Source organism: Corythoichthys intestinalis, chromosome 16 (genome assembly GCF_030265065.1).
Source record: "Corythoichthys intestinalis isolate RoL2023-P3 chromosome 16, ASM3026506v1, whole genome shotgun sequence".
Lineage (NCBI taxonomy): Eukaryota > Metazoa > Chordata > Actinopteri > Syngnathiformes > Syngnathidae > Corythoichthys > Corythoichthys intestinalis.
In genome coordinates, this window is record NC_080410.1 from 17,963,229 (window position 1) to 17,990,593 (window position 27,365).

General features: G+C 38.7%; 1 protein-coding gene across 6 annotated transcripts in view; it reads left to right on the forward strand.

Moving 5' to 3' along the window:
- The window catches only part of caskin1 (CASK interacting protein 1), a 136,608-nt gene extending 111,481 nt beyond the window's left edge, over positions 1 to 25,127 (forward strand). For 5 of the 6 annotated variants that reach the window (XM_057861268.1, XM_057861269.1, XM_057861271.1 and 2 more), the window contains 8 exons: positions 7,764 to 7,865; positions 8,020 to 8,158; positions 9,327 to 9,470; positions 9,774 to 10,912; positions 10,990 to 11,256; positions 12,519 to 13,110; positions 13,385 to 13,880; positions 19,294 to 25,127. In XM_057861268.1, the coding sequence (XP_057717251.1) occupies positions 7,764 to 7,865; positions 8,020 to 8,158; positions 9,327 to 9,470; positions 9,774 to 10,912; positions 10,990 to 11,256; positions 12,519 to 13,110; positions 13,385 to 13,880; positions 19,294 to 19,390 (2,976 nt within the window). In that variant the 3' untranslated portion in view covers positions 19,391 to 25,127. The remainder of the gene's footprint in view (positions 1 to 7,763; positions 7,866 to 8,019; positions 8,159 to 9,326; positions 9,471 to 9,773; positions 10,913 to 10,989; positions 11,257 to 12,518; positions 13,111 to 13,384; positions 13,881 to 19,293) is intronic. The other variant, XM_057861270.1, reaches the window with a different exon arrangement.
- The last annotated feature ends 2,238 nt before the right edge of the window (positions 25,128 to 27,365 follow it).

The following is a 27,365-nucleotide window of genomic DNA, read 5'->3' on the forward strand; positions in this document are numbered from 1 at the left end:
AGATTCATATGTCATCTTGAAAGGCAATTTAAAATAAAAATACAATGAGAACAACATGCTGAATAGGTGTACAGTATGATAATGTTACATGATACATGGACAACAAAATGGGAACGTGGCTGGTATGTTAACGTAACATAGATATTAAGAGTTATTCAGATAACTATGGCATAAAGAACATGCTAACAAGTTTACCAAGTTTACCATCAGTGTCACTCCAAAACACCAAAATAGCAGGTGAAATTATATAATAATGGGTTAATAATTTTACACATAAGCACGCCCAGCCAAACTATGAAAAAAACTGCGACTTATAGTCCCAAAAATACGGTGTATATATAATATATATTGAGTAACAACGTTGGATGCTTTTCACTGGGGAGGGGAACCTCTTGGTACCTCTGCGATACAAAGCTCACGATGAAGATTATCTCACGATATATTGGTCAGGAAATCATTCTAGGATATTCTACAAAACAACTAATAAACAGATAAACAAGCTCTTCATCCTTCTGCTGTAAATTTATTATGAGTAGACATCCAACCCATTTGAACTGGGAGCATGGCCGCAAATAAACCCCTCCCACTTCAAATGGGCCCCTCCCACTTCTATGGCTATCAGTGGCAGTCAATGCCAGGCAACGAGGTAATTTTGGCCAATTTCAGGTCATTAACTGTTGATTTTTAGTCACTTCCTGTTAATTTTGGCATTTTATGGGTCACTTCATGTTGATTTGGGGTTACAGAACAGGGAGTGACCTGGGATTATAGAGAATGACTCAAACGCAACAGGAAGTGACCTGTAAAATAAATGCCCTAAAATGAACAGAAATTCACCTGTAAACGCCCTGAAAATCGGAAAGAGTGATTGTGAATGCTCTGGTTTTGAACAAATGAACGTTCATTCGCCCTTCCCAGTCAAGCGCCGTTAATGGCAGCCATAGAGTTTATTGACACCTTTTTAAAACGATATCTCGATTCTTGGCATGACTATATTGATAACCTTTTTGGGATGCAAAGTGTCTCGATATATCACCATTGCAGATATTTTGCCACACCCCTACCTTACCAAACCAAAACTACATGTTTTGCTGATAAAAATACTGTATGTCATAAATGATCTCATTTGAAAGCAGGGAAAGTATCGAACGTGGAACAGGCTGTAAGTATGGTGAAAGCAAGTTAGTATAACTGAATTACAGTATTTTCAGTAGTGGTCATTATTTTTACCACCAAAAATCTACCAGAATTGAATCAACAGGAAGTGACCCAAAATCAACAGGAAGTGACCAGTAAATGCCCCAAAGTGAAGAGGCAGTGAGTGACCTGAACTCAACAAGAAGTGAACCAGAATTTCACTACAATCAACAGGAAGTGACCCGGAATTAACTGAAAATCAGTAGGAAGTGACCCAATATCAACAAGAAGTGACCAGGGGTATTCACAGGTGTTTCACGACCACCATTAAAATGTTCTTTTTTGTCTTTTTTACCATTTTCACAATTAAAACTTTCACTTCCTGCCATTTCTCCAGAAGTTCTTTCGTATAGTTTTTATATACTATATATTTTTTTTATGTATTAAGAACTAAGGTGGCACAGTGGAGGAGTGGTTACCACGTCTGCCTCACAGTTCTGAGATCAAGGGTTCAATCCCATGCTAATGGTCTTCCTGTGTGGAATTTGCTTGTTCTCTCTGTGCCTGTGTGGGTTTTCTCTGGGTAATCTGGTTTCCTCCAACATCCTATAAACATGCATGGTAGGCTAATTGAACACTCCAAGTTGTTGTATGTTGGAAGGTCTGTGTGAATGGTTGTATGTTCATGTGAAAAATATAAAATTAATATAAACATGGCCCCCAAAAGCTATTTAAGTTTATTTTAGGCGGGGGGTGTAATAAATGTAATAGTACTTAACTCATTGCGTGCCATTGACAGCCATAGATGTCCAATTTATTCAAAGTGGGAGGAATGGTTGTGAATGCTCATCAGCCAATGAGAGCCCTGTAAAGAGTGAAGAAGATAATGTTGTTGTTGTTGTTGTTGTTTTTGGCCTGTGTTTAGTCATTCTCATTTTAATTGGAACAGAAAAGTTTATTCAATCAATAAGCATTCAGCGGGACAGGTTATGAAATTATGTTAACCATCCATAGATTTTGGCAATCTTAAAATGGCATATGGGCAGTTCTTTGTAGTCATTTGTGGCCCGTGTGCCACGAGGCCCTGCAGAGAGAACGTTGCTGACATGGAACCAGTGACAGTGCCCTCCTATCTTTTCTCCTGTAGAGTTCAGAGGCAGTTTTCCAATGGCTGAGCGACTTTCAGCTGCAGGTCTACGCTCCCAACTTCCTGGGTGCTGGTTATGATTTGCCCACAATTAGCCAAATGACCCCCGAGGTAAGGCAATTTATTTTAATGGCAGTCCCAGGCTCCTCCCAGGATCACAATGATAAAAGAGTTTGCCCGTATTTAATTTGTGCTGTTCTCCTGGTTTCGATGATGCATGCAAAAATCCCTCCCTTGTAACAAAAACGCACATTTTATTGACTTAAATGTGCCTCTTGCCAAGACAGCCCTCGTGGAATCCTTGTCATGTTGACCCTAGTGTTGACCTGCATCTTTCTCTGACCCTTGGTTGTCATTTTCATGTTCATGTCCAAATACAGTCTGTTTCTTCTTATGATGTACAACACACTTGGCCTCCCACCAAATTCTGCATGCTAAACAGAACAAAACCACTGTAAATTCTACAAATGAATTTATGGCATCTGGTTAGTTGTGAGTATTTGAAGTTTTTTTTCCACATAATATTCGTATTTTTTTTCTCTGCACGTTTTGGCAACCGAGACGGTTTGACCAATTCACATTGTTCAAGCCTACAAAAATTCACACAATTTAGACACTTTCGATTTCGCTCCCAATCGTCACGGTTGCGCCAAAAACATTTAATTTGTTGAAGTACCTGGTTTGTAAGTCGAAATGTTCGTATGTCGAACGGGATATTACCATAAGAATATATCACAATTTGATTAACCCCTCCAGACCTGCAATTTTTTCTGCTGGGCAAAAAAAAAAAAAAAAAAAATCTTCGCTGATTTTTACTCTACTCAAATACCAGAACAAAGTGCAATTTTTTTGGTCGGGGATATTTCATGTTTTTATTGGTAATTTTTAATGTTAAAGTTACATTGCTTTTGACGAGAAATGAGCACTTACGTTTGCCTTTTTGAAGTTGCATTTTGCCTCAGCCATTTTCAAAGGGCCAAAAATATAAAGAGGGTGTATTAAACCTCATGATTCGATTTTAATGGGTAAAGTGTCTCCTAAAATGATCTCCCAGAAGTGGCAATAGCAACTGAATTCAGTATATTTATTCATTTAGAGACGTGAATGTGTCATGTCCTTCAGCAGCATGTTCAGGTCTAAAGGGGTTAAATTGTTCCACAGCCCAAAAACCTAGGCTTAATAAACACTAAGGATACAATTACACGTAGCAATTATACAAAGAAAAACAAAAAAAATTATGAATACAAATCATAATAATAATAATAACACAATAATAATGTACCGAATGGGTTCTAATGTGTCTGTTGTGTTTTGCATGCTGTTGCTGAACGCACCCTGTGACTGACGAGAGTGATAGAGGTGCAAATAAGTGGGGAATTTTTAATTTTTCTTTTCATGTTCTGTTGTTGTTGGCGTCGGCTACAGCGGACAGTAGCCGTGTTGTGTTGCATAAGGTCTGAAATAAATGATTAAAAACCTGACAAACCTGGCGACTTCCTTGCCGATGTTACAAAACAATGAGAGTTGTCCTCGAGATTGTAGACATATTCCGGCCGTCTGTCGATTCAGTTCACTGACGCACACACCACGCTCATATTTTTCTATCATTTCCATAATTTCAATAGTTAGTGTCACCCTTTTCCTTTTTTCACCACCTGCACTAACCTTCTTGGGACTCATGTTGATTTCTTTCACTAGAAAATCTGCCGTCTTGCGGGAAAACGATAAAAGTGCGACGTTGTCATAAATCGTCATATTTCGAGCATGTCGTCACATGTCAAGACAAATGACGAGTCAAATTTTACGTCGGATGTCGAAAGGTTCGTTTGTCTGTATGCTGTTGCCAAACTTTTAATGGCACACATGACAATAATAACCAGTGTTGTTAATCTTACTTTTAAAAAAGTAATTAATTACAGTTACACATTACTTCTACCAAAAAGTAATTGAGTTAGTAACTCACTTACCTCAATGTAAGAGTAATTAGTTACTTGGCAAAGTAACTGGTGTTACTTTTTATGGTTCACACGTTGTTACAAGATCCATTCTATAACATCTTTCACATCAAATACGTTTATTTAACTAATTGAATGGAACTGCCCCCCCCACCCCCCCAAAAAAAAAAAAAAACATACGTGAAGTTCAAAGGCTTTTTGGGACAACAGGTCCCAGCCCAAGTCTTTACCATAAACTTGACTAGACACAGGAGTATTGCGGATATTGCGATAACTAGATTGTAACCTTTGCTGTGTTTGGAAGTCATTTATTGTTGTGAATCAACCGTTAGAGTTGTCAAAATTGCTCATGTTAATTACATTAGTTCCCCTCTGTCAACTTTCGACTTGTGAAAGTTTTAAAATTGTTTCATCGTGTAAAGATGAATTCAAGTCAAGATTTTGCTGATTTAGGAGTATTTTAGGTAAAAAAAAAAAAAAAAAACTTAGGTTCGCTTGGAAGGTTCGCTACGACATAGCCTTCCTGAGAGGTCTACTGCTTTAAGATAGCGGCTGTTTACTAATGCCGGCGAGTCTATCATTTTCGCGTCCAGTTCTGGATACATGTGCTAACGCCCCCCCAAAAACTTACTTAAATTGCCCCAAAATCAACAGCAAGTGACCTGTAAATGCCCCAAAATCAACAGGAAGTGACTTAAAATCCACCGGAAGTTACCACAAAATCAACAGGAAGTGACCATGGAATGCCTCGAAATTAATAGGAAGTGACCCAGGAATGCCCCAAAATTAACAGGAAGTGACACAAATTTAACAAGAAGTGTTGCCTAGCCTATTCACGATCAATCAATATGCAGGATTGAACTCATCAATTGACTTTCTTGCTGAATGTTTTTTGACGCTTGTTTCAATGCCATTTTTGTATTGATTGTGTTAATGGTGAGTAGGGACGTTGTTGTATATTGGAGGTGTGTCAGTATGTTCTGTATATGCTTCAGCTGACATATTGTTGCGACTGAATGAAAGACAATGCTGTTCGCAGTTCTAGAATCTGCTACTGTATACAGAACGTCACGTAATGAAACCTGGAGAACAGGTTGGAAAACAGAGCATTTACTGGTTATGCTTTGCTAACGAGCTGTAGGTTGAAAGCGTGATGGTTTTGAAGACGAACTTGCTAAAATGTTTTCTCATTGGTTCTGTCTTTGTGCAAAGGTTATATACTGTACATGTTCAGTATGTATATTATTTTATACATATATGATATAGTACACTTAAAATTCACTGTTTAGGCTTTGTACGTGATTGTCATCTTTTCGGCTAACTTGGGCTCCATTTTTGTCGATGCCACGGGTGGAAATACATGCCCTTATTTTTGTGCAAGAGCAGGCCGCACTGTACCAAGGTGGGCATAGTTAGGGTGTTTCCCTAGAACAGGGGTAGGGAACCTATGGCTCGCAAGCCAGATCTGGCTCTTTTGATGGGTGCATCTGGCTCGCAGACAAATCTTTAATTATTTAAAAAAAAAAAAAAAAAAAGTTTTGTTCTCCTCCTTTGTGCAATGCGCGAAATGGCGACGGTCACTGGTCATACGCTGGTTTTGTGCCGTAATGAGTAAACAGGACTTTTGCGGCGTATGTTAACTTTTGTAATGCATCGACAACACTCCAGGACTTCGCACTCGATATCATCAAATAGCAACCTAGATGTGCTACGATAGATCCCCCCAAGTCCCATGCCAGTGGCTGCGTGAACCCAGGGTGATCATGGGACACGTAGTCCATATACTAAAACCGGCGACTAAAAATCTGGTTCGCAGTAATTTTAGTGGAAAAGTGGCAAACATACATGTCGTTGTGTTTATCTATTTATCAATCGCATAGGCAACGCGGATGAGGCAGAGACACTGTTCAAGTGGGGTTGCCGTATTTTGCTGTCGAAAATAGCAGCCTACAGTATGTGCGCGTGCGAGCGAGATTTTTCAGTTTCGTTGTCCACGTTGTCATTTAATTTTAGAAAACCTTTTGAGAAGGTGGCAAAAAGAAAAAAGGACGAGGAGTATCGTACTTTTCAGCAGGACATAAGGACATAAATGCGACATCTTTTTTTTCTCTCGCTTTGAATGAGTCAACAGACGTAAGCTATTTATCGCAGTTCAGCGTGATTGCAAGGTTTTGACTATGAAAGGGACAACAAAAGGGGAGGATTTATTCAAGTCCTTCACTGAATTTGGTAAAGAAAAAAATTACAGATGGATAAACTTGTTTCGGTGTGCACTGAGGGTGCTCCGTGCATAAGTTTCTCAACTCCTGCAAGTATGAACCAGACTACAAAGCCATCAGTAAAACCACGTAGAACCACAAGTCGCATTAACAGTAAGAAATACTCATCATTGATTAGCAACAATATAACTGTTATTTAAAAGAATTCAGAGACTGATTGAGACGTATACTTTCAAAGTGTTGAAATGACACAAAATGCACACATTACTTGTATTTTTAGTTCTAAACATATTATATGACTCTTACTGAATTACATTTAAAAATATGTGGTGTTTATGGCTCTCTCAGCCAAAAAGTTTCCCGACCCCTGCCCTAGAAGTTACAACAATTTGATGGCGGATATAGTGGAAACGATGTTTGAATGCAATTTTGTGAATTTAATGAATTTGATTTTATTAATATTATTTTAGTAGTATTATAGTTTTTGATTGATGTCATATGTTAGCAACAAATAGATTATGGGTAGGCCACATGATTGATCAGGACTCAGGCAGATACATGAGGTCTGTGAATAGTCAGTCAGATCCATCTAATCACAAAGCATGCATCAAGTATAAAATATTGGGCGATCTGATATAGTAGATCAGATATGATCGTCCATTAACTATTTCCTGGTCATTTAACGCTTATGTTTTCTGTTACCAAATTGGCTGAGCATAGTGAGAATGCTCTTATCATGCATTGATTGCTGTGTCCTTTCCTGTATTGTCTTCATGCAAAATGTGAGTGCGCAGTTATTTAAAGGGAATGACAGGAGCCGCTTTGATTGGTGGCATAATGAATATGTGTATGTGTGTTCGTGCGTGCAGCATTCGTGTCGGTGTTAATATACCTACTTGTTGTGGTTTTGTTTGCTTTTGCCCAACACAAAGGTCTTTTTTTAATGATTATAGTGCCAACACATTATTTTGAGCCTAACTGTTTGAATGTGAGGGAAATGTCATTTTTGTTTCAATGCATTTTGCAGACTTTAGCTCCTGCTTTTAATTTTTTTTCTTCTTCCTCTCTTGCTTTCTCTCTTACTTTTCAAGCTATTTTTTCTTTGTCTGATGCTTGGGTGATAAATTAATGTGAGAGAAAAAACATAACTCATATTTTGGGTGAAAAAATCGGATATGTTAATTTTTAGGCTTATCCCAGTCCTAGTGTGTGTGGAAGTGTGCGTGCACAAATATGTGTGGATTTAATGACTGCTTGCAGATGACACTGGAGTATGTCTTACTTGAACATATTGTGTGTTTGTAGGATCTGACAGCCATTGGAATAACTAAACCAGGTCACAGAAAGAAGATGACAACAGAGATTAATAAACTGAGCAGCACAGAATGGGTGCCTGAACAAAAACCTGTGGGTGTACACGCACACACACGCACATGCACACAATACTGAATCTAAATTAAAAGAATTTAACGCTAATATATCACATAGTGACTGCTATGTGCTAAATCAGGCTTTTGATTTCCTAATAGTGATTCAGCATTTTTTCCTTCTGTTCCTGTAGGCCAGTCTAGGAGAATGGTTGTGTGCTATTGGTCTAAGTCAGTACCACCAGGTATTAGTACAGAATGGTTATGAAAACATCGATTTCATCACAGACATCACTTGGGAGGACCTACAGGAAATTGGCATTACCAAACTGGGTAAGATATACATTTTTATCCACTGCTGATGTGGTCATTTGAAAAATGAAATTCCATGTGAATGTAACACAATGGTGATATATTGTATACCTAAACCATGGGTTGGCAGTTTTGTTACTCAAGAGCCATTTGGGCCATGTTACCGGTGTTTATAGAAAAGAAAAGTACAGGTACAACTCCTGTTCAAAAAAATCATATACTGTAAAAATGCTCAATAATTTTTGTCATACATTTCAGAAAGAAAAGCTGCCATTTTATTTACACTCTTAATAAGAAATAAACCTTTTAAAATAAACTTTGAGTCAAACCTACAGTATTTGACTTTTATTTGCAGGTTTGATGGAAAATTTGTTATCGTTAAAAACTCAAAATGCTAAGTAATCAAAACTTAAGTTTAAATGCATATACTGTATATATGTACAGTATATACATATATGAAGGTAACCCGTACAGAATTTGAAGCTCGGTCGATGAGTTCCATAGCCTGGCTGACTGAATTGTTGCCAGCGCAGTCTTTTGATTCAATTAAGCATAACTTATTTTAGCTATGATAAATGAATGAATGAAAAAAATACTGACAAAACTTAAGCTGTGCTTCCTTAAAATCTTAAATTAGCACAACTGGATGTTTTATTTTATTACATTGAAGCGTAATTACTCAAACAGTAAAAAAAAAAATGCTTTTAGTTGTTGTTTTTTTTAATAATTACATGCATTACATTATATAACAGTAATTTAATAATTATGACTAATATATAAGAATATATATATGAAAACATGAAATGAAGTGTCTTGTTAAATTAGAATGTCACATAAGCCAAATAAAAACATTTAAAAAATGATGTTTTGAGCACAAATGTCAGGCTTCTGAAACATACAGTTTATGTGTAATTCTATTCCCTCAAAATTTGGTGAAGTTTGTTTGAAATCTGCATTTTGGATTCAAGCCATGAGTGGGAAATGAAGTTGCAGATTAATACACAAAAATGTGAAATTTGTTTAACTGCATGTAGCATTATTTGGAAATAACAGATGGTGATAAAAGATTGTTAAAAATTAAAATTAGTTGTAAAGGTTGGTCAGTGCATCTGAGTTTAGGCCAGCTCAGAAGGACTGAAGACGCAAAAACAAGTACAAAAACATGTAATTACAACGTCTCCATTTATAGGCCATCAGAAGAAACTAATGCTGGCAGTGAAGCGACTGGCTGAAATGCAACGCAATTCAGATGGGCGGGGCTCCCTCAGAAAGAAGCCCCCACCAATCACGCAGCAGCAGGAAGTAATGTCAATGGAAGGCCCGCCACCAGATGGTGAGTTAACAAGTTATTGGCTGTCGTTGATGGTGATAGACATCCAAACCCTTGGAACTGAGTGGGCTCACTCTGCCGAGTTCCAATGGACTGAACTTCCACTAGTGACAAACTAATTAAAATTCACAACAGAATGATGAAAAGTGCCACATGATTCAATGTCATTGTCAATGGTACTGAAATAGTACCATAATTTTAGCATTTGGTATCGAGAACTGAGAAATGAGATCTATTATTAAAAGTGTTATGTCTTCCCAACAATGGACCCCTGCCACTCAAAAACAATCCCTTTTCTCCATCTAGATCTGATGTCTCCTAAAATGAGCACCTTCCAGGACAGTGAGTTGAGTAGTGAGCTGCAGAATGCCATGACCCACTCAGCTCAGGAGGTCAAAGCTCAGCCAGTGCGTCGTCTTAACAAGGAACCTGATGAAATGAACTCTGGAGGTGGAGGAGGACCACCCAAAAAGGAGGCAAGGACAATGAGGCAGCAGAGCAGCCAAGGAAGCACCTCCTCTCACAGAAGCAGTGTGTCATCTCAAGGCAAACACCGTCACTCCCACTCACAGCCCGCACCCCCCTACACACCTCCACACACTCCAACCAAGACCAGGAACTCGTCATCTTCTTCCACCTCCTCAATCCAGAGCACATCATCTCCCCAGTCCAAACACAGGGTGTCACCCCAGTTCATCCAAGGTGAAGGACCTCTGTCGCCACGTTCACACGGCTCTCAGTCTCCAAACCATCATAGTGCTCCTGTCCTATCTCCACAGCAGAATCAAATCCCCTATCAGAACCACCCACAGGGGACTGGTGATTGTACCCAAGCACAGGTCCCATACCTCTGTCTCCCACCAGAAGCTGGGCTTGCAGATGGGGATGAAGCTGATCCCTCTGCACACCAGAAAAAGCGTGCCAACAGTCTCAATCGTCATACTGCTTCGGATGGCGAGTGTGACGAGAGGACTGTGTCTGGAAGAGGACGTGGTGGGGAAGGAACGATCACCACAGGTCAAGGCTCCAACATTAGATCAGAAGATGGTAAATATGCCACTGTCACCCACCGTGTCAGCCGCAGTCACTCTGTACGCAACCAGGATAAAGCTCTTACTCGTAACCAGCCCCAGTCTATTACTTTGCGCCAGAAGAAAAAAGGGCCACCCCCTCCACCTCCCAAACGCTCCAGCTCTGCGATATCGACCTCGAACTCTAACCTGACAGAAGGGAACACACCACTGCAAGTCGTGACTACCACTGATGGAATGTTGGATGTGCCTTACCACCAACAACGACGGGCAAGCGACTTGGGAGTATCCGTTGAAACGGGAACTGTGGAGACAAACAGCATGGGAAGCGTGAGGAGCATTGCTGCTATGCTGGAAATGTCTTCTATTGGCGGTGGAGCCAAGGGGATGGCACTACAGAAGAACTTCCTGCAGGTATCAAAATTAAGGTCATATATTTTACAAAGTGCATTAATTCTATAACTAACATTATTTTTCTATTCATTTTTCAGGCAGGGAAAACACGCGAAACCATTGGTCTGGATGGAGAAGTTGTGAACCGAAGACGGACCATTAGCGGGCCCGTCACTGACCTAGTGGCAGCTGCAAAGCGCGACCAGCCGACACTATCCGTCGTCTCCCAGCCTGAATCCTCCTCACCCCCTGTAACATCATCGTCCCCAAATCCCAGCCCCGGTGGAAGTGGTAGCTCTTCTGAAAACCTGCCGTTTGCAGAGGAGGGAAGCCTGACTATTCGCCGACAAGGTCGCGAAGGACAGGTAGCTATCTATCTATGTGTTTTTAGTATGTACAACATGTTTGTTATCTATCTATCTATCTATCTATCTATCTATCTATCTATCTATCTATCTATCTATCTATCTATCTATCTATCTATCTATCTATCTATCTATCTATCTATCTATCTATCTATCTATCTATCTATCTATCTATCTATATCACTGAACATATTGCTTTATCGCTAAATATATAAGTATATCGCTCTATTGCTTCGTCTATGGCTAAATACTAGTATATTGCTCTATCGCTCTAAGGTTTGCTAAATATATTATTCTATCTATCGCTGTCTAAATCTTTTGCTAGCTAAATCTATCGCTATCTAATCTGTTGCTAGCTAAAGCTTGTGCTAGGGAAAGCTATCTATCTACAGTGAACCCCTGCTATTTGCACTTTGGCACGTAAGCCAACTAAAAATCTTGAAATAATTGACCCCCACAAAGGAGTTTGTAATTGCGTATCGATACACAAAGATGGCGGCAAAGCACGTTAAACATTAACTACTGGGATATGTGCAATCATTAACTTCTGTTACATAAACATATATTGCATTATACTGTATATATCCAAACGTTAAGTTGTTGAATAAAAACCGTCATATTATTTTCATCTGTCACATGAACTAAAATTAGAGGTCACATAACAGCCTATCATTTTACGCAAATGGCGTATTAAACTCCCATTTTGACGTTTGCATACACAATAATAAATGTTAGGGTTAAAGTGAAAAGAAAAGTAGAACACACCAGCTATTAGAGAAGCAAATACATGCTTTCACTTTTGACAGTGCTTACGGTTCCTTCAAGGAGAACAGGACAAATGAAAAGCGGAATAAAAAAAAACATTACCATTTACCAATTAATTAAATTTAACATTAGCTGGGATAGGCTCCAGCACCTCCGCGACCCTCGTGAGGAATAAGCGGCATGGAAAATGAATGAATGAATTTACACCAGGTTTCGGGCAGATAGTGCCAAAATAATAATCCTTTTGCTTTGATGTGATCAGAAAAAAATGCAAACTTAGCTTTTCAGTTAGCTTTTTGAAGGTTCAAAGAAAAACGGCAACTATGCAGGGGTTCACTGCATTGTATTGTTGAAATCAGCACCATTTCTATGTTGTAATGTTTATTTAGCAGGCTTTACCAATGTTGTCATGAAAAGCTTTTTGTATGTTTATCAATTTCAATGTTTTGATTGTGCAAAAATGAACCCTTGCCATGAATGTATGAATTTTCCGTTAGTGTGTATTTTGTGTCTGTCTGCAGGGCGACGGCGAGGGATCCCAGGGGGATGGAGGTTACACTGAAGAAGACATCTCCCGGGTGGAAGCCACTGCAACCTTAAAGCGACGGCCGCGCAGCTCAAAGACCCACCCGAATGGCTCTGGCTTCACCCTCCAGGAGTCATCCACCGTCAAACGGAGGCCCAAAAGTCGCGACAAGGAGCCAGAGGGCTACGCAGACGGAGATGCCCCTGGTAGCGGAGTGCCAAACACCACACAGCCAGTACCTTATCAAAATGGCACAGCCACAGTGAAACGTCGCCCGGTGTCTGATGTCGAAGTGACAGAGCAGCCACAGCCTCAACCCCAACCACTAACTCAACCAGAAGCTCAACCCCAATCCCAAGTAAGTGCTGCTCCGAGAAGGGAAAGTTTGGACCAAGGAGTTCCAGTGGGCAATGAAGAAGCTCCAGTGAAAAAACCTAAGCCTCCGGTTTCCCCGAAACCATCCGTGGCACAGATCAAAAGACAAGGGGGCCCACAGAACAGTCCGCAGACGGCCTCAAACAAAAGAGTGCCACTGCCGGGACCAGGGACACCTGGCAGTCCAGGTACGAGTGTGTGTGTGTCACATAGAAAGTGTGTAAAATATACAAAGAACTCTCTTGATAGAAGGCTTAGTTTGTACCTAGTACTGTATATGCTCAATCCATTCGAACTGGGAGCGCTGGCAACGAATGAACGAGACTTGATTCGCTGCTAACTCTCCCAGTGCCAACCCATGAACTAGTTCATACAGTGAACTTTGGCCTTTAATTAAAGCCCTTGGGGACTGAACAGATTTCCCTCCTAACCTCCTGTTCTTTCACTCTCTTCCCTATCTAGTGGAAGGAAAAAAGATTCCTCCTCCAGTCTCTCCAAAACCTGCCCCCCCACCCACGGCGCCAAAGCCAGCCAAACTGATCCACTCCATGACCAGCCCCTGTTCCCCGACCTCGGCCACGCCTCCGGCAAAGCTGCACCACGCAGTAGCCAGGCAGACCAGCTCGCCACCCTCACTTCCGAATTCCAACACCCCCAGCCCACCAAACGTGAAGTTACCAAGCCCGTCCGCGCAAAGTCCTCATACCCCGCAGACCCCCACCACGCCGCAGACTCCTCAGACACCTGCCACTCCCAGCCCGCCAGTCAAGCCTCCTCGCTCCTCCATAGGAGGTGTATCTGTTGACAGTGGGATGACGGCGGTAGGAATGAATGCGCCGCTATCGGCGACGACAGACTTTGGGGTAGATTCTTTGGTGCATCAGAAGCTGGAGGAGACGAGTGCATCGCTAGCTGCTGCCCTGCAGGCTGTTGAGGACAAAATACTGCGGCAGGAGGAGTGAGTAGCACACATATCACAAAAAACAAATGCAGTGGACCCAGCATATTTGCTGTTTGGGGAACTTGCAGATTCAACCTTTAGTGGATTTGGTTTTTTTTTCAATATTTCCTTCCAATATTTTATAATTTATGTTTTTTTCTTTTTCGGGGGGGGGGGGGGGGGGGGGGATGTCATTAGAAAAAACTTGGGGTTTTTAATCTTTTTGTTATTTTTTTCCTATTGCAGTGTTTTTCAACCAGTGTGCCGTAGTGTTTGGTGTCCAGTGGAGAATCATCCACTTTCACCGTTACGCTTTTATTTTGGTATATTTCCTGTTTCAATTCATTTCTCGCGGCCTCTCTAGAAGAGGAAAAGCTCTTACGATGATCGTTTTTATTTTGTTACACTGCTGGCCAAAAGAATTTGTACCCCTGCAATTCTGTCAGATAATCCTCTATGATCATCATTCTCATTATCAAATCATCAAATCATTATCATTTTACGCAAAACTCCAAAAATGGGCCAGACAAAAGTATTGGCACCCTCAGCCTCATACTTGGTAGCACAAGCTTTAGACAAAATAACTGCGAACAACCGCTTCTGTTATCTCTTTATGAGTTTCTTACAATGGTCTGCTGGAGTTTTAGACCATTCTTCTTTGGCCATCTGCTCCAGGTCTCTGAGATTTGAAGGGTGCCTTCTCCAAACTGCCATTTTCAGAATTCTCCGCAGGTGTTCTATGGGATTCAGTTCTGGACTCATTGCTGACCACTTTAGAAGTCTCCAGTGCTTTCTCTCAAACCATTTTCTAGTGCTTTTTGAAGTGTGTTTTGGGTCATTGTCCTGCTGGAAGACCCATGACCTCTGAAGGAGACCCAGCTTTCTCACACTGGGCCCTACATTATGCTGCAAAATTTATTGGTAGTCTTCAGACTTCATAATGCCATGTACAAGGTCAAGCAGTCCAGTGCCAGAGGCAGCAAAGCAACCCCAAAACATTAGGGAACCTCCACCATTTTTGACTGTGGGGACCGTGTTCTTTTCTTCGAAGGCCTGTTTTTTTTCCCTGTAAACTCTATGTTGATGCCTTTTCCCAAAAAGCTCTACTTTTGTCTCATCTGGCCAGAGAACATTCTTCCAAAACGTTTTTTGGCTTTCTCGGGTAAGTTTTGGCAAACTCCAACCTGGAGTCAGAAGTGGGGTCTTCCCGGGTATCCTACCATCCTGTCCCTTTTCATTCAGATGCCAAAGGATAGTATGGGTTGACACTGTTGTACCCTCGGACTGCAGGACAGCTTGAACTTGTTTGGATGTTAGTTGAGGTTCTTTATCCACCATCCGGATGCACAATCTTTAGTTGAAATCTCTCGTCAAATTTTCCTTTCCGTCCACATCTAGGGATGTTAGCCACACATATGACACTGCGCACGGTTTACACAGGAACATTCAGGTCTTTGAAATTGGACTTGTAGCCTTGAGATTGCCCCTGCTTCCTCACAAGTTTGCTTCTCAAGTCCTCAGACAGTTCTTTGGTCTTCTTTCTTTTCTCCATGCTCAATGCAGTACACACAAGGACACAGGACAGAGGTTGTGTCAACTTTAATCCATTTTAACTGGCTGCAAGTGTGATTTTGTGCCACAGGTAAGTAGCAGGTGCTGTTAATTACACAAATTAATAAAGCATCACATGATTTTTCAAAGGGCGGCAATACTTTTGTAAGGCCCATTTTTGAAGTTTTGTGTAAAATGATAATGATTCCCCCCCCCATTCTTTGTTTTTTCGTTGCAAGCGAAATAAATGAAGATATTACTACCAAAGCATTTGTAATTGCAATCATTTTCTGGGGGAAATTGAGCATTATCTGAAAGAATTGCAGGGGTTCCAATACTTTTGGTCAGCAGTGTAGGTGATAAAAAGTGGAGGATTTTCCACGGTATACTAGACAATACAATAGGCACAGTAGTAGTGTGCCGCAGCACAGTGGTTGAAAAACACTGACCTATTGCATTTTAAAAAGGAGTCCATTTTGGATATTTTTTTGATAATAACCGCAAATAATGGGAGTCCTCTGTACACAAACCTACCTAATTTCAGTAAAAGTATAGCACAGTCAGCGCTTTACCCTTTATGGAAAATGCAATTTCTGGAGGAATTACGTGCAGACATTTTGTTTTTCTGGTCAGGTAGACTAAAATAAAACTCACTTCCCATTGATTTGGGAGCATTTACCTGTAACTTATCTGTTCATTTGGAGCAATTCAAGGACATTTTTTTTTGTGGGTGTTGTATGTGCCTTTGGAAAATACCGTAATTTCTGGACTATAAAGCGCACCTGATTATAAGCTGCACTAGCCGAATTTCACAAACTTTTAGAAATAAATCCACATATATCCCATACCTGACTACAAGCCGCAGGTGTCCATATCTTAACTCTGAATATTTACATAGATGTCTTACACAGAAATATTTCATTGATAAATAATATATTGATTAACCAGATAAACACGCATCAATAGCACCAACTCATGTTCTCTGAATGCTTCAAAACAAACTTTAAAAACAGGTCACTATATCTGCAAAGATATATGATCCACTTTACCTTGCCTTTTAAACTTGAAGTGGATGAAATCCTCTTAAAAACTTCAACAGCTAGCGCTAGCCCTTATATAGCCACTTGGTTGTAGCATACTGTGGTAATAATTTATAAAGTCTTCCGATTGCCAGTTGAAAACAGCTAATCAACGCTAGCATCGCATATTCTAGTCGTAGCAAATAGTGGATGCCCATCCATTTAAGATTGTTCTTTTGTAGCAGCATATATTATCAGATGGAGCCATATTAATCTATAAAATCCTGAATTTTTGAGTAATTCTGACAAGCTTCTGGCAAGCTTTATTGGTGCTAGTGTAGCGGCTTAGAGTTATGTCATGGCAAAATTTGGAAAACCATTCTTTTAGAATATGTCTGATTATCCATTTTTTGGTTATTTTTAACAAGAAAATAAGAGGCGCCTTTGTTAAAAAAAATTTTTTTTAAAGCATAAATAAGCCAGTTCCTTATAAAAGCCGCAGGGTTAAAATGCAGAGAAAAAAGTAGTGGCTTATAGTCCGAAAAATACAGGTAAATGGAGGCTTTGAAAATGTATGTGGACAAAAATTTGACTCATTCCATATACGCTACCTAACCTTTGCCTGGCACGGCCAGACTGTTCTCCCTGTATTTTTCAAACACTGAGAGAAAAGTCTGGGAACCAGCCCATTAACGGCCTCTCGAGCAGGTACAAAATCAATCGAAAAAATCAGATTTGTTTATTTGCGTGACATGTTCTTAATGAGCAACGTCACTCTTGCGCGTCGAAAGTCGTCTCCACAACAACACAGATGGTGAACAGGAGAGCCGAGAATATGTTCCAATCCACGGTAAAATCAGTTTTAAATTACCAAAAACACATCGACACGAGTCATTGACAACAGTCTGTCTCGCGCTAGCCATGTTGAATAAACTCCGCTCTCCTCGTATGTTTACTTCCGCGCGCAAGTCCCTCGTCCTGCCCTCGTCGTTTTACTAACGTCACGTCTGCCCGTCGCTGATTGGTTCACTCCGCTGTCTGTTTGCTGTGGCTTGCTCCGCCCTGGAAACTGTGTCCGCTGAATGGTGGCCAGACTCAATAGCTGGAACAGCGGTGAGTCTGGTGTACCAGGCAAACCTAACCTAGCCATTAATACCTGTAATGAAGTACATAATAGAACAAAATGCAAACAAAAAAAGAAAAGAGACATCTTACCTTTCGAGTGAGTCAATGTCCTCTGTCTCTCTCTTCGTAACACAAAAACGCGAGGAGACCTGTGCTCTAATGTGCTACTAATATAATCAACCGTCTGTGGGCTTTAAAAAAACTCTTCGTGAGACATAAACACGAGGTGCCTTGTGCTAATTTGGCTCAGACATCGACCTATTATATCAACAATAACGCCAACGCGCCTGTGCACGTCATTATACTGAGACACCCAAATTGAAACGTCATCAACAATAGGCCAATAGGAGAGCGTAATTCCTTTACGGGAGCATGATGGAAAAGATTTTGACCAATAGGGCAGCAGGATCTTATGGCGCGACATTGAAAAGCAGTATCTTTTACAGTTTGGTATCGTTTTTGCCTCTCGTAACTAGGGATGGGCGATACCAGTGATTTTGGATTCGATCCAATACCAAGTAATACCAAGTCCAAATATTGCGATCCCGATCCGATATCGATACCAGAAGTTCATATTTTATATATATTATATATACACACAACCCTGCAGAGTTCTCAGCCATTCTGATGATATCTAATGTACAACTACAGCAAGCACTCAAAAACTATTAAAAGTCTCTTTGTGTCAAATATGCATTGCAATGAAAAAACTGCTGCTTTTAATAACTAGCAAAGCAGTTTCCCTACAAACTCACAAACCAATCCATTATCAACAAAATCTGATTAGTCAGTCTCACTCATTAACCATGACCCTTGAATTCATATGCACAGAACATTTCCCTGCTACACGTTGTATTTGATCAAATTTTAATCTACCGAAGTTAAATATTTTTTATCTAATTAAAGAACGAATTAATAGTAGCATGTTACCGCCCTCTAATGGTTGATCATTAAAAACAAATCCGATAAACAAGTCACTTGCCGTTTTTGAATTTTATTCTACTAACACAATTTTCAAACAGATTTTGAAATATTTGAAACAGACCTTTAACAAAATAAAAATAAATAGCAACAAAACATAAGAAATCAAGCATTTAATTGTTTGAAACAAAACAATATGGAAAAATATATTTCACAGAAAAATAAATAAAATATTAAACAAAATAAATACTAAACATAAATTAACAAGAAATAATAATAAATGAATAAGAAACAATAATAAGGTCGAGTAAAGCATTAGGTCAGTAAGTTTCCTTGAGAATCTTGAAGTCTGCAGCAGGATAGTTTAAATCTCTAAATATTTAAAAAAAAAAAAAAAAAAAAAAAAAACATTCACTTAACACTTTTATTAAAGTCCCTATACCTGATTTTTTTTGTGGAATAAGATAAAATATGTATTTTTGTTTGGACAGGAAAATAATTCCCAATTTGTGTGAGCCTGAGGGAAAAGTAGTACAAAAAGTGTGCACAAAAATATACCCAAAAAATAGACAAAGAAAATATAATATATTAATTCCAAATATCGATACTTTTGCTTGGGGATCGATACCTAAAACTCAACGCGCTGAATCGAAATATCGATATTTTGGTATCGATCCGCCCATCCCTACTCGTAACCTGAAAATTACGTTTGTCGAGACATTCTTAAGTAAAGGTACCACTGTATGTGAGTTTTGTTGACTGACATCGATTGACTCTTCTGCAGATGAGATAACTCTGCTTTTGTGCACGTGCAGTTCCGTGACAGAGCAGAAGACCACCGTGAGCATCCTCGACGACATCGGCAGCATGTTCGACGACCTGGCCGACCAGTTGGACGCCATGTTGGAGTAACCAGACGGCGCATCACCATGGCGACGCCGCACCCGAAGTGACTCAGATGGCACGATGGGCAATTCTGCTCTCCATTCCTCATCTTTCTTTCTAATCATTCTTCGCTCATGGACTTGGCACTCTTCATGTCTTAGGGGCCATCTGTCCGTCCTGCACTGCTCTGGGAAACCTCTTATCCTCCTCAGCAGACAGCGCATTGACAATAAAGAAAACAATAGGAAGAGAATGAGGAGGAAGAAGAACATCAACAAAGGGAGGGCTCCTACAATCAAAATAGGCGCCATCCTTTCAGACCTACAAACAAATGAACTAAACAAAATAGTGATTGAAAAAGCAACAGTGTGATGAACCATTGTATGGTATGTGTACATTCTAAGCATGGAGAGTTTATATCTACTGAAAAAGTCCTGCATTAGCACAGTAATATATAATCATCTACAAATTATTATGAATCTCTCGCTCCTTGGATTGATGTCTGTGTGGAATTCGGACCTCTGGTATTTTGACGAAATGACGTAATCTACAACCAAAACCTGAACATTTAGCCCCCAAAGTGTGCATCCGTGTGTGTTTGAATGAGATGGTCATAAAAAGACGAGTTTAAAGTGTGCATGTGTACACACATGTAAACAGGGAGAAGCACAATGGCCCATCCGAGTAGCTCACACACAAATGCACACAGGAGCCTGCACAATATATGGATGGATGTGAGCAAAGGGGATTGAGGGCTACAGGTTGTTCATGACAAATGTGGGGTTTTACAAGTGTTTGGTTCTAGGATGAATTCAAAATACCAAATGTTTTTTTTTTTTAAAGAGGTCAAAAGCAGCACAGCAAAAGTTTCACCTAATCACCGATCCCTGCTGTTATTTTGAAACACAGAGAGGATGATATTAAGAGTATACCATGAAACTCAGTACATTTTTATACCTGGTTCAATGGTATGATTTTTTTTATGTGGTGGGTGGGATAGCCTAACAATTAAGTATCTGATTTTTTCAGTAAATATTTGATTTCCGATTATTTTTCTCCCATCTACTTTTTTAAGGAGACCGTAAGGACAAGGGCCTAGGTTTGGTCTCAACATTGGTAGGTTCGGTATAAAAGCATAACCTACATGTACACTTTTTGCTGGGTAGGGGACATTAAAAAGACCAAACAGTTTGGTTGAACGGAGGTCAGGACCACAATTCTCACAAATATGAACCCAATTAATTAATAGGCTAAATGATCAATGCAAAATAAATCTGCATTGACTTATAACTTTCATGTGTATTGGTCAGGTGATACACCGTTTGATTCAAACCTTTATTATCAAAAACTACATTTTGAAAACTTACAGAATAAATGTCTGGTTTTTATTAGCAAATTTAAATCGCAATATTTGAACTAGGGCTGTCAAACGATTAAAATTTTTAATCGAGTTAATTACAGCTTAAAAATTAATCGTAATTAATCGCAATTAATCGCAATTCAAACCATCTATAAAATATGCCATATTTTTCTGTAAATTATTGTTGGAATGGAAAGATAAGACACAAGATGGATATATACATTCAACATACGGTACATAAGGACTGTATTTGTTTATTATAACAATAAATGAACAAGATGGCATTAACATTATTAACATTCTGTTAAAGCGATCCATGGATAGAAAGACTTGTAGTTCTTAAAAGAAAAATTTTAGTACAAGTTATAGAAATTTTATATTAAAACCCCTCTTAATGTTTTCGTTTAATAAAATTTGTAAAATTTTCAATCAAAAAATAAACTAGTAGCCCGCCATTGTTGATGTCAATAATTACTTACACAGTGCTCATGGGTGCTAAAGCCTATAAAATAAGTCGCACCCAAGCACCAGCAGAGGGCGGCAAAACTCCATAAAACACAACAAATGATTGAATGTACTGTCATTTAAATCTGTCTGAGCGGGGCATCTGCGTTAATTGCGTCAAATATTTTAACGTGATTAATTTAAAAAATTAATTAACGCCTGTTAACGCGATAATTTTGACAGCCCTAATTTGAACATAAATTATATTAACATACAAACAGTACGTACTTTTTACCTCGACTATGATTAATGTATGATTACCTGAAAAAATGTTTGCATAAGCTGCAAATAAAAATATTTTTTAAAATGTAGAAAATAAATAAGTACATCAGCTAATCAAATGTGCATTTGAGGGGAAAAAATGGGCCGGCACATTCTGCAAGTGAAAAGAGGTAAATGTAAGTCATAACATAATGAAAATAATTCACTTTATAACGATAGGCTCTATTCTATCCTTACAGCATTTGGGAAGACAAAATTACCTATATAATTGGACTCATTATTATATGTAAATAAGGTTGCTTAAAAGTTGGTGGGGACAATTTGAGCATCCTGAAAAGTTGGTAGTGTTTTGTCCCAATGAATAAGGACAAGAGACAGAGAAAGCTGAAAAAGTTTAGGCCACTTACTGAACTCATTGGCTGCCATTGATGGTTCAAGCAGTCAATGGCACTGTAACATGAGCATTCACAGCCAATCATCCCAGTCTAAATGAATTGGATGTATATCATCATTTACAGGCAGTGAGTAAAATGCTATGAAATTTAACACACACAAAAACAAAAAAAAACTAATGGGGGCCATAACCAGAGTATATTTTTGTTTTTACATTTTTTTAAAGTCTTATTTTCATTTAAAATTTCTGTTTTTTATTAATTTGCAATTTTATTTATTCATTAGAAATTAATGTAAAAATAATGATGAATACATTTTCAAAATTGTATCATTTGAATGTGGTGTTACATATGTGGACATCAGACCAAACATGTATAAATGTTAAAATTTATATATTTACTTGCTCTTTAAAGTGTTATACGCAATATTAAATGTTGATCAAAATTAGTGATACATTTTTGTCATAAACATTTCTCTCCCTCTTTTTCCTGTCAGCCCCCCACCCCCCCAAAATGATTAAATTAAAAAAAATTTTTTTTTTTTTTTTTTTAATAATAATCCGCAGTAAAAATCTCTAATTTATAACATCGATTTATCGCCTAAACTGAGGTGGATGGAATGTGGCTGTAGTAATGCTGAGGGAAAAATTGATTTTACTCCCACCTTTTTCATAACACTGAAGCAAACTGACTATGAAATGCAGCATTTGCTGTAATTGCAAACCTTGACAAGTCCTAGCTTTTTTTCAGACTGGAAAGAATCACTACGTGCACAGACTCATCTTTGTGAACAAATTGACTGAGTGCACTACTAAGACGAAGTCGTGGAATCAATATAATGAGCATACTCGTGAAATCGTAGTTGTTTGGAAGATACGTCCTTCATTCACATCTATCATTTTAGAATAAATCAAGACATCTAATCTATGTCAACATCAATAAAATAAAAGAAAGGGGAAATTACAAAAACTTGGTATGCATTAAAATGCTTACTATTGAATTGATCAAACTAAAGACATCTGGTAACATTTGTCCTCTTCATTTATGACAAAAACTGGTAGAAAAGTTGTTGCAGGTTCGCTCCCCTACCTGGTGACCATGACAGAGTTCCAGAGGTGGGTAGTAATGCGTTACATTAATGCTGTTACATTTACTTGAGTAACTTTTTGGGAAAAATGTACTTCTAAGAGTAGTTTTATTTTGCCATACTTTTTACTTGATTAGATTTGTGAAGAAGAAATACTACTCTTACTCCGCTACTTTGGGCCACAGTAGTACGTTACATTTTTCCTCTTTATTCTACATATTAGAGATTACTTTTTTGGGGGGTGAGGCCAACAGTGGTTCTAACAGTTTCACCAATGAGACATCGCAACAGTCATCACATGACTTCATTATACCAATCAGGCTAAAACTTGCCGTTCTTTGATCACGCTGGCCTGTTCAATCACGTGACGTCTTTGAAGCACCGTAAAAAAATTAAATATTTGACTTAGAGCGCTGCCACTAACATGACTCGAAAGCACGGATTTTATTTAACCTCTCTCCCAGTTTTTATTTGGCACCGATTGACTAAGGAAACCTGGAGAGATGATCCTTTTAGTTTCATAATAGGAAATATGTTTCTCCACTAGAGGGCACTCATGCTTTTTGGATGAATAATGCTTCATTTCTGTAGATTTTTCTCTCTCGCCAGAATTCAATGGGTTTTTTTTTTGTATTTTTTAGGGCATACTGTGGTTATGTAATAGATTATAGTATAGTATAATATTAAAAGTTCATATACTGTACATAACTGTGCTGAGAAAAAAAATACCATTGCTAAAAAAAAAAAAATCAAACATCCTGAGCAGTTACTCACAATGTTACTCATTACTTGAGTATTCTTTTCATCAAATACTTTTTTACTTGTACTTTAGTACATTTTTTGGGATGACTACTTTTACTTGAGTAATATTATTCTGAAGTAACACACTTGAGTACAATTTTTGGCTACACTACCCACCAGTGCAAAGTTCCTTTCACAGTATTATTAACCCCACGGTACTAATGATGCTGTGCTGTCAGGAGGTAAATGAGGTGGTAATGTCAAAGCACTTTGAGCGCCTTGAAGGTGGAAAAGTGCTATGTAAGCCCATTTACCATTTAAAACAATCCCACATTAGACGATTTTTTTTTCTCAAGCCCCCACCCCACCCACACACACGTACACTTGCAGGCACCCACCCTGCGTTGCCATGACAATCCAATTCATCATCATCCCCACCATTCCAAATGGAGTTGCTATGGTTACTGCACAATGTGTCACAACAACAGTGTTAGAAAAGTGTTAGAAGGAGAGGCATGCAGCAGAGATCGGTGAAGATGGATGGTTTGCTTAAGCAACATTAAAGACGGGCTCCCTGATGTAACTGACTATTGATTGATACCCTATTTAAGCGCATGCGGTGCTAGGCAAAACAACTGAATTGCTGTGTAGAACTGATGGAGTACCCTTTTAAATTGCTTAATCCAACCCGAAACGGCATCCAGGACAAAGGGACCCAAAGCAGCCACTCTCCTTATTCAGAGAATAATTGTGCTATTTAAATCATATAGAGATTATAATATATATATATATATGGATATTTGCAACAACAAAAAAATAGTATTTATGATGTATGTGTCAATCTGAAGACTATTTTTCAAAGTTAGCAGATCTAATCTGAGTGTTGAACCAAGTTGCTTCTCCATGCTTCAGTGGTGTGAGCTGATGAGTCGTTTTATGGTTCCTTGTTGGGATGTTGTTCTTGCCTACATGTGTTCAATTGTCCCACTGTAGCTATGTGTGTATAATACAAGCAACACGTCTTGAACCCTTATCATTTGGATTCCATTGATGGCAGTTGTTTTCCATTGAAACATGTGCCTTGCTTTGTGATTTTGCTCTGACTTCTAGTACACTTGATGGGAATGAACCACCCCCCCGTCCCATTAAATTAACTTGTCAGCCTCTTACCTTTCCCGACAATAGTTTTTTTTCTCCCCCATTGTTTGTCAGTCTTGCACTTTTACACTTTTAGGAATTGATTTAATAAACGTTTATGAACACTTATAAATTTAATCATACAAAACATGTACTAGTACCGTATTGGCCCGAATATTAGACAGTGTTTTTTGCATTGAAATAAGACTGAAAAAGTGGGGGTCGTTTTATATTCACGGTCTAGACGTTATACCTATTCACAACGCTAGGTGGCGCCAGATATCATTGAAGCGATGTTCTGTCATGACAGATCTCAGCTACTCTCAAGTTTAACCAGTTTGCATTATTTAATTGCAATGTTTTTCCTTATTCAGACTTGTTTCAAGACTACAGTTACAGTTAGACTTCACTTTGATGGTTAATGCAGTTATTGCAATTTTGTTGTTTTATGACAATAGATTGGTTTATTTACATTTCAAAAACCAGAAGTCATTCATTTACGAATGTGATTGCACTTTAGTTTACATATTTAAATGTTCAGATATTAAGATTTAAATGAGGCAAAATAACATGCTTTTTCTCTCAAATATATTGTTATAATCATTTTGTTTCAGATGTACTGTAATTATTTTCTGTATAAAAATTAATTTGGTGTTCAAAAAGTCTTTTTTCAAACTTCAGTCTTGAAAAAGAGGGGGTCGTCTTATAATCAGGGCCGTCTTATATTCGGGCCAATGCGGTATATAGGGCTGGGCGATATGGTCTAAAAATTCAAAATTTTTTACCCAAAATTTGATATATGATTTTTTAAAGATAAAAAATATTTGAACTCTTTCTAGGGCAGTCACGGAGCTCATTGACTGCCATTGGCGAGACTGGATGTCCATTCCTTTTTTATTGGGAGGGGTTCATTTGCCCCTCCTAGTCAAAAGGGATTTGACCTATAGTGCTGTTAATGGCACTCAAACATAAGCATTAATAGTCAGTCCTCCCAGTTCAAATGAATTGGACGTCTGTCCTTGTCAATACCAAGCTATTAGACAAATACTACGAACTATAACAAAAATGTATATAGAACTTTATTGAAGGTAATAACCAGAGTAAATGTCTGTTTTTAATTTATTTTTTATTTTATTTATTCATTAAAAATATATTTAAAAAACCTTAAAACACTCTTAAATATCTTCTCTCTTCCCTTATTTGTACTGTCAGCCCCCAAATACACAGTAATAACTTCACAAAGAACCCTCATGGAATAATCTATTGAATAACTCGTTGCTAAATTTCCTTTTTAGCTAAAAAAAATAACCACAAAAAACTTTTGTTTTTAAATCATCCGTGATAAAAACAAAACAAAAACATTTTTCATAACATTGATTATCACCTAAGCCTATATGTTTAAAAAAAAAAAAAAAATGTACAGTGTACATTAACAAGGAAAATTATCATTATGGTGATTCCTACAATTGACCTCACTTTGAGACCTCCCTAAATGGACTTTTCCTGTATGTATGTTTGTCGTGCTTATTTTACAAAATGCAGGGTAAAATAAAGGTACTGTACACCTCACCTATGTGTAGAAAGGTAATGATGTCAGGGAAACACACTCTTCCACCTGACAGCTGCATCTCTTCATCAGATGGTGTTGGTTTCAAAAATAATGTTTGCTCCTGCTTGGTCTCATCGTGGTCATCTGTTCGGGGGGTTTATGTCCTTGGCATGTTGGGGTGAAATTGTAGGTCAAAAGACAAAAGTGGTCAGTTTGCAAGCCAAGCTGTTTAAAATAGATTTGCTGCCTGTGTTTATATAAACAGATATGAGACTGGTGTCTCTTCTTCTCCTCTGCAGTGACTGGTGTGACAGACGGAGGCCGAATGTGTGCGCGTTTTGTGTCGCTCTGCTTTTGATTGCGTGAAACGCACGTGAGACTTGCGTGTGTGTATGTTGCAGTGAGTGGATAGTGGTTGGTGTGCTTGCAGTGACTGCATCTTATGGCCATCTGCTCTAAATAAACGTTCTCTACAAACAGAACCATCCTCTGAGTGAGCCCTATTATTGTTCCGTGTGTGTCCATTTTGGGGTGTCGCAGGTCCATTTTGGTCATTCAAGGGCAACACGTAGCACTTGAATGAAAAAAAAAAACATGTAGGGAGAGCGGGGTTGGTTGCCACGAAGGCTGGAGCGGGACTCATTTTCAGCCCTGAAGTTTGATGCCACAGACCAGCCCACGTTGGATCATGAAACAATGTAATTGTGCTGTCGAGCGATTAAAATTTTTAATCGCATGCTGTCCATCATTAACTCGCGATTAATCGCATGCTCTCCATAGTTAACTTGCAATTAATGGGAATTTTTTTTAATGAAAAAATGATATGGTGGAAAACACAAACAAGACTAAAAAAGCAGTTCCTGCTCTTTCACTCCTCTTTAAAAGAAACTGCTGTATTTTAAGCCAAAACAACGGTTGTGTTTGATAGAACAATATGTCTTATATGCTGCCAAAGCAGATTCATGGTGCATTAAGCCCCCAAACTATTTTTAATTTGCCCGTTTTACCCT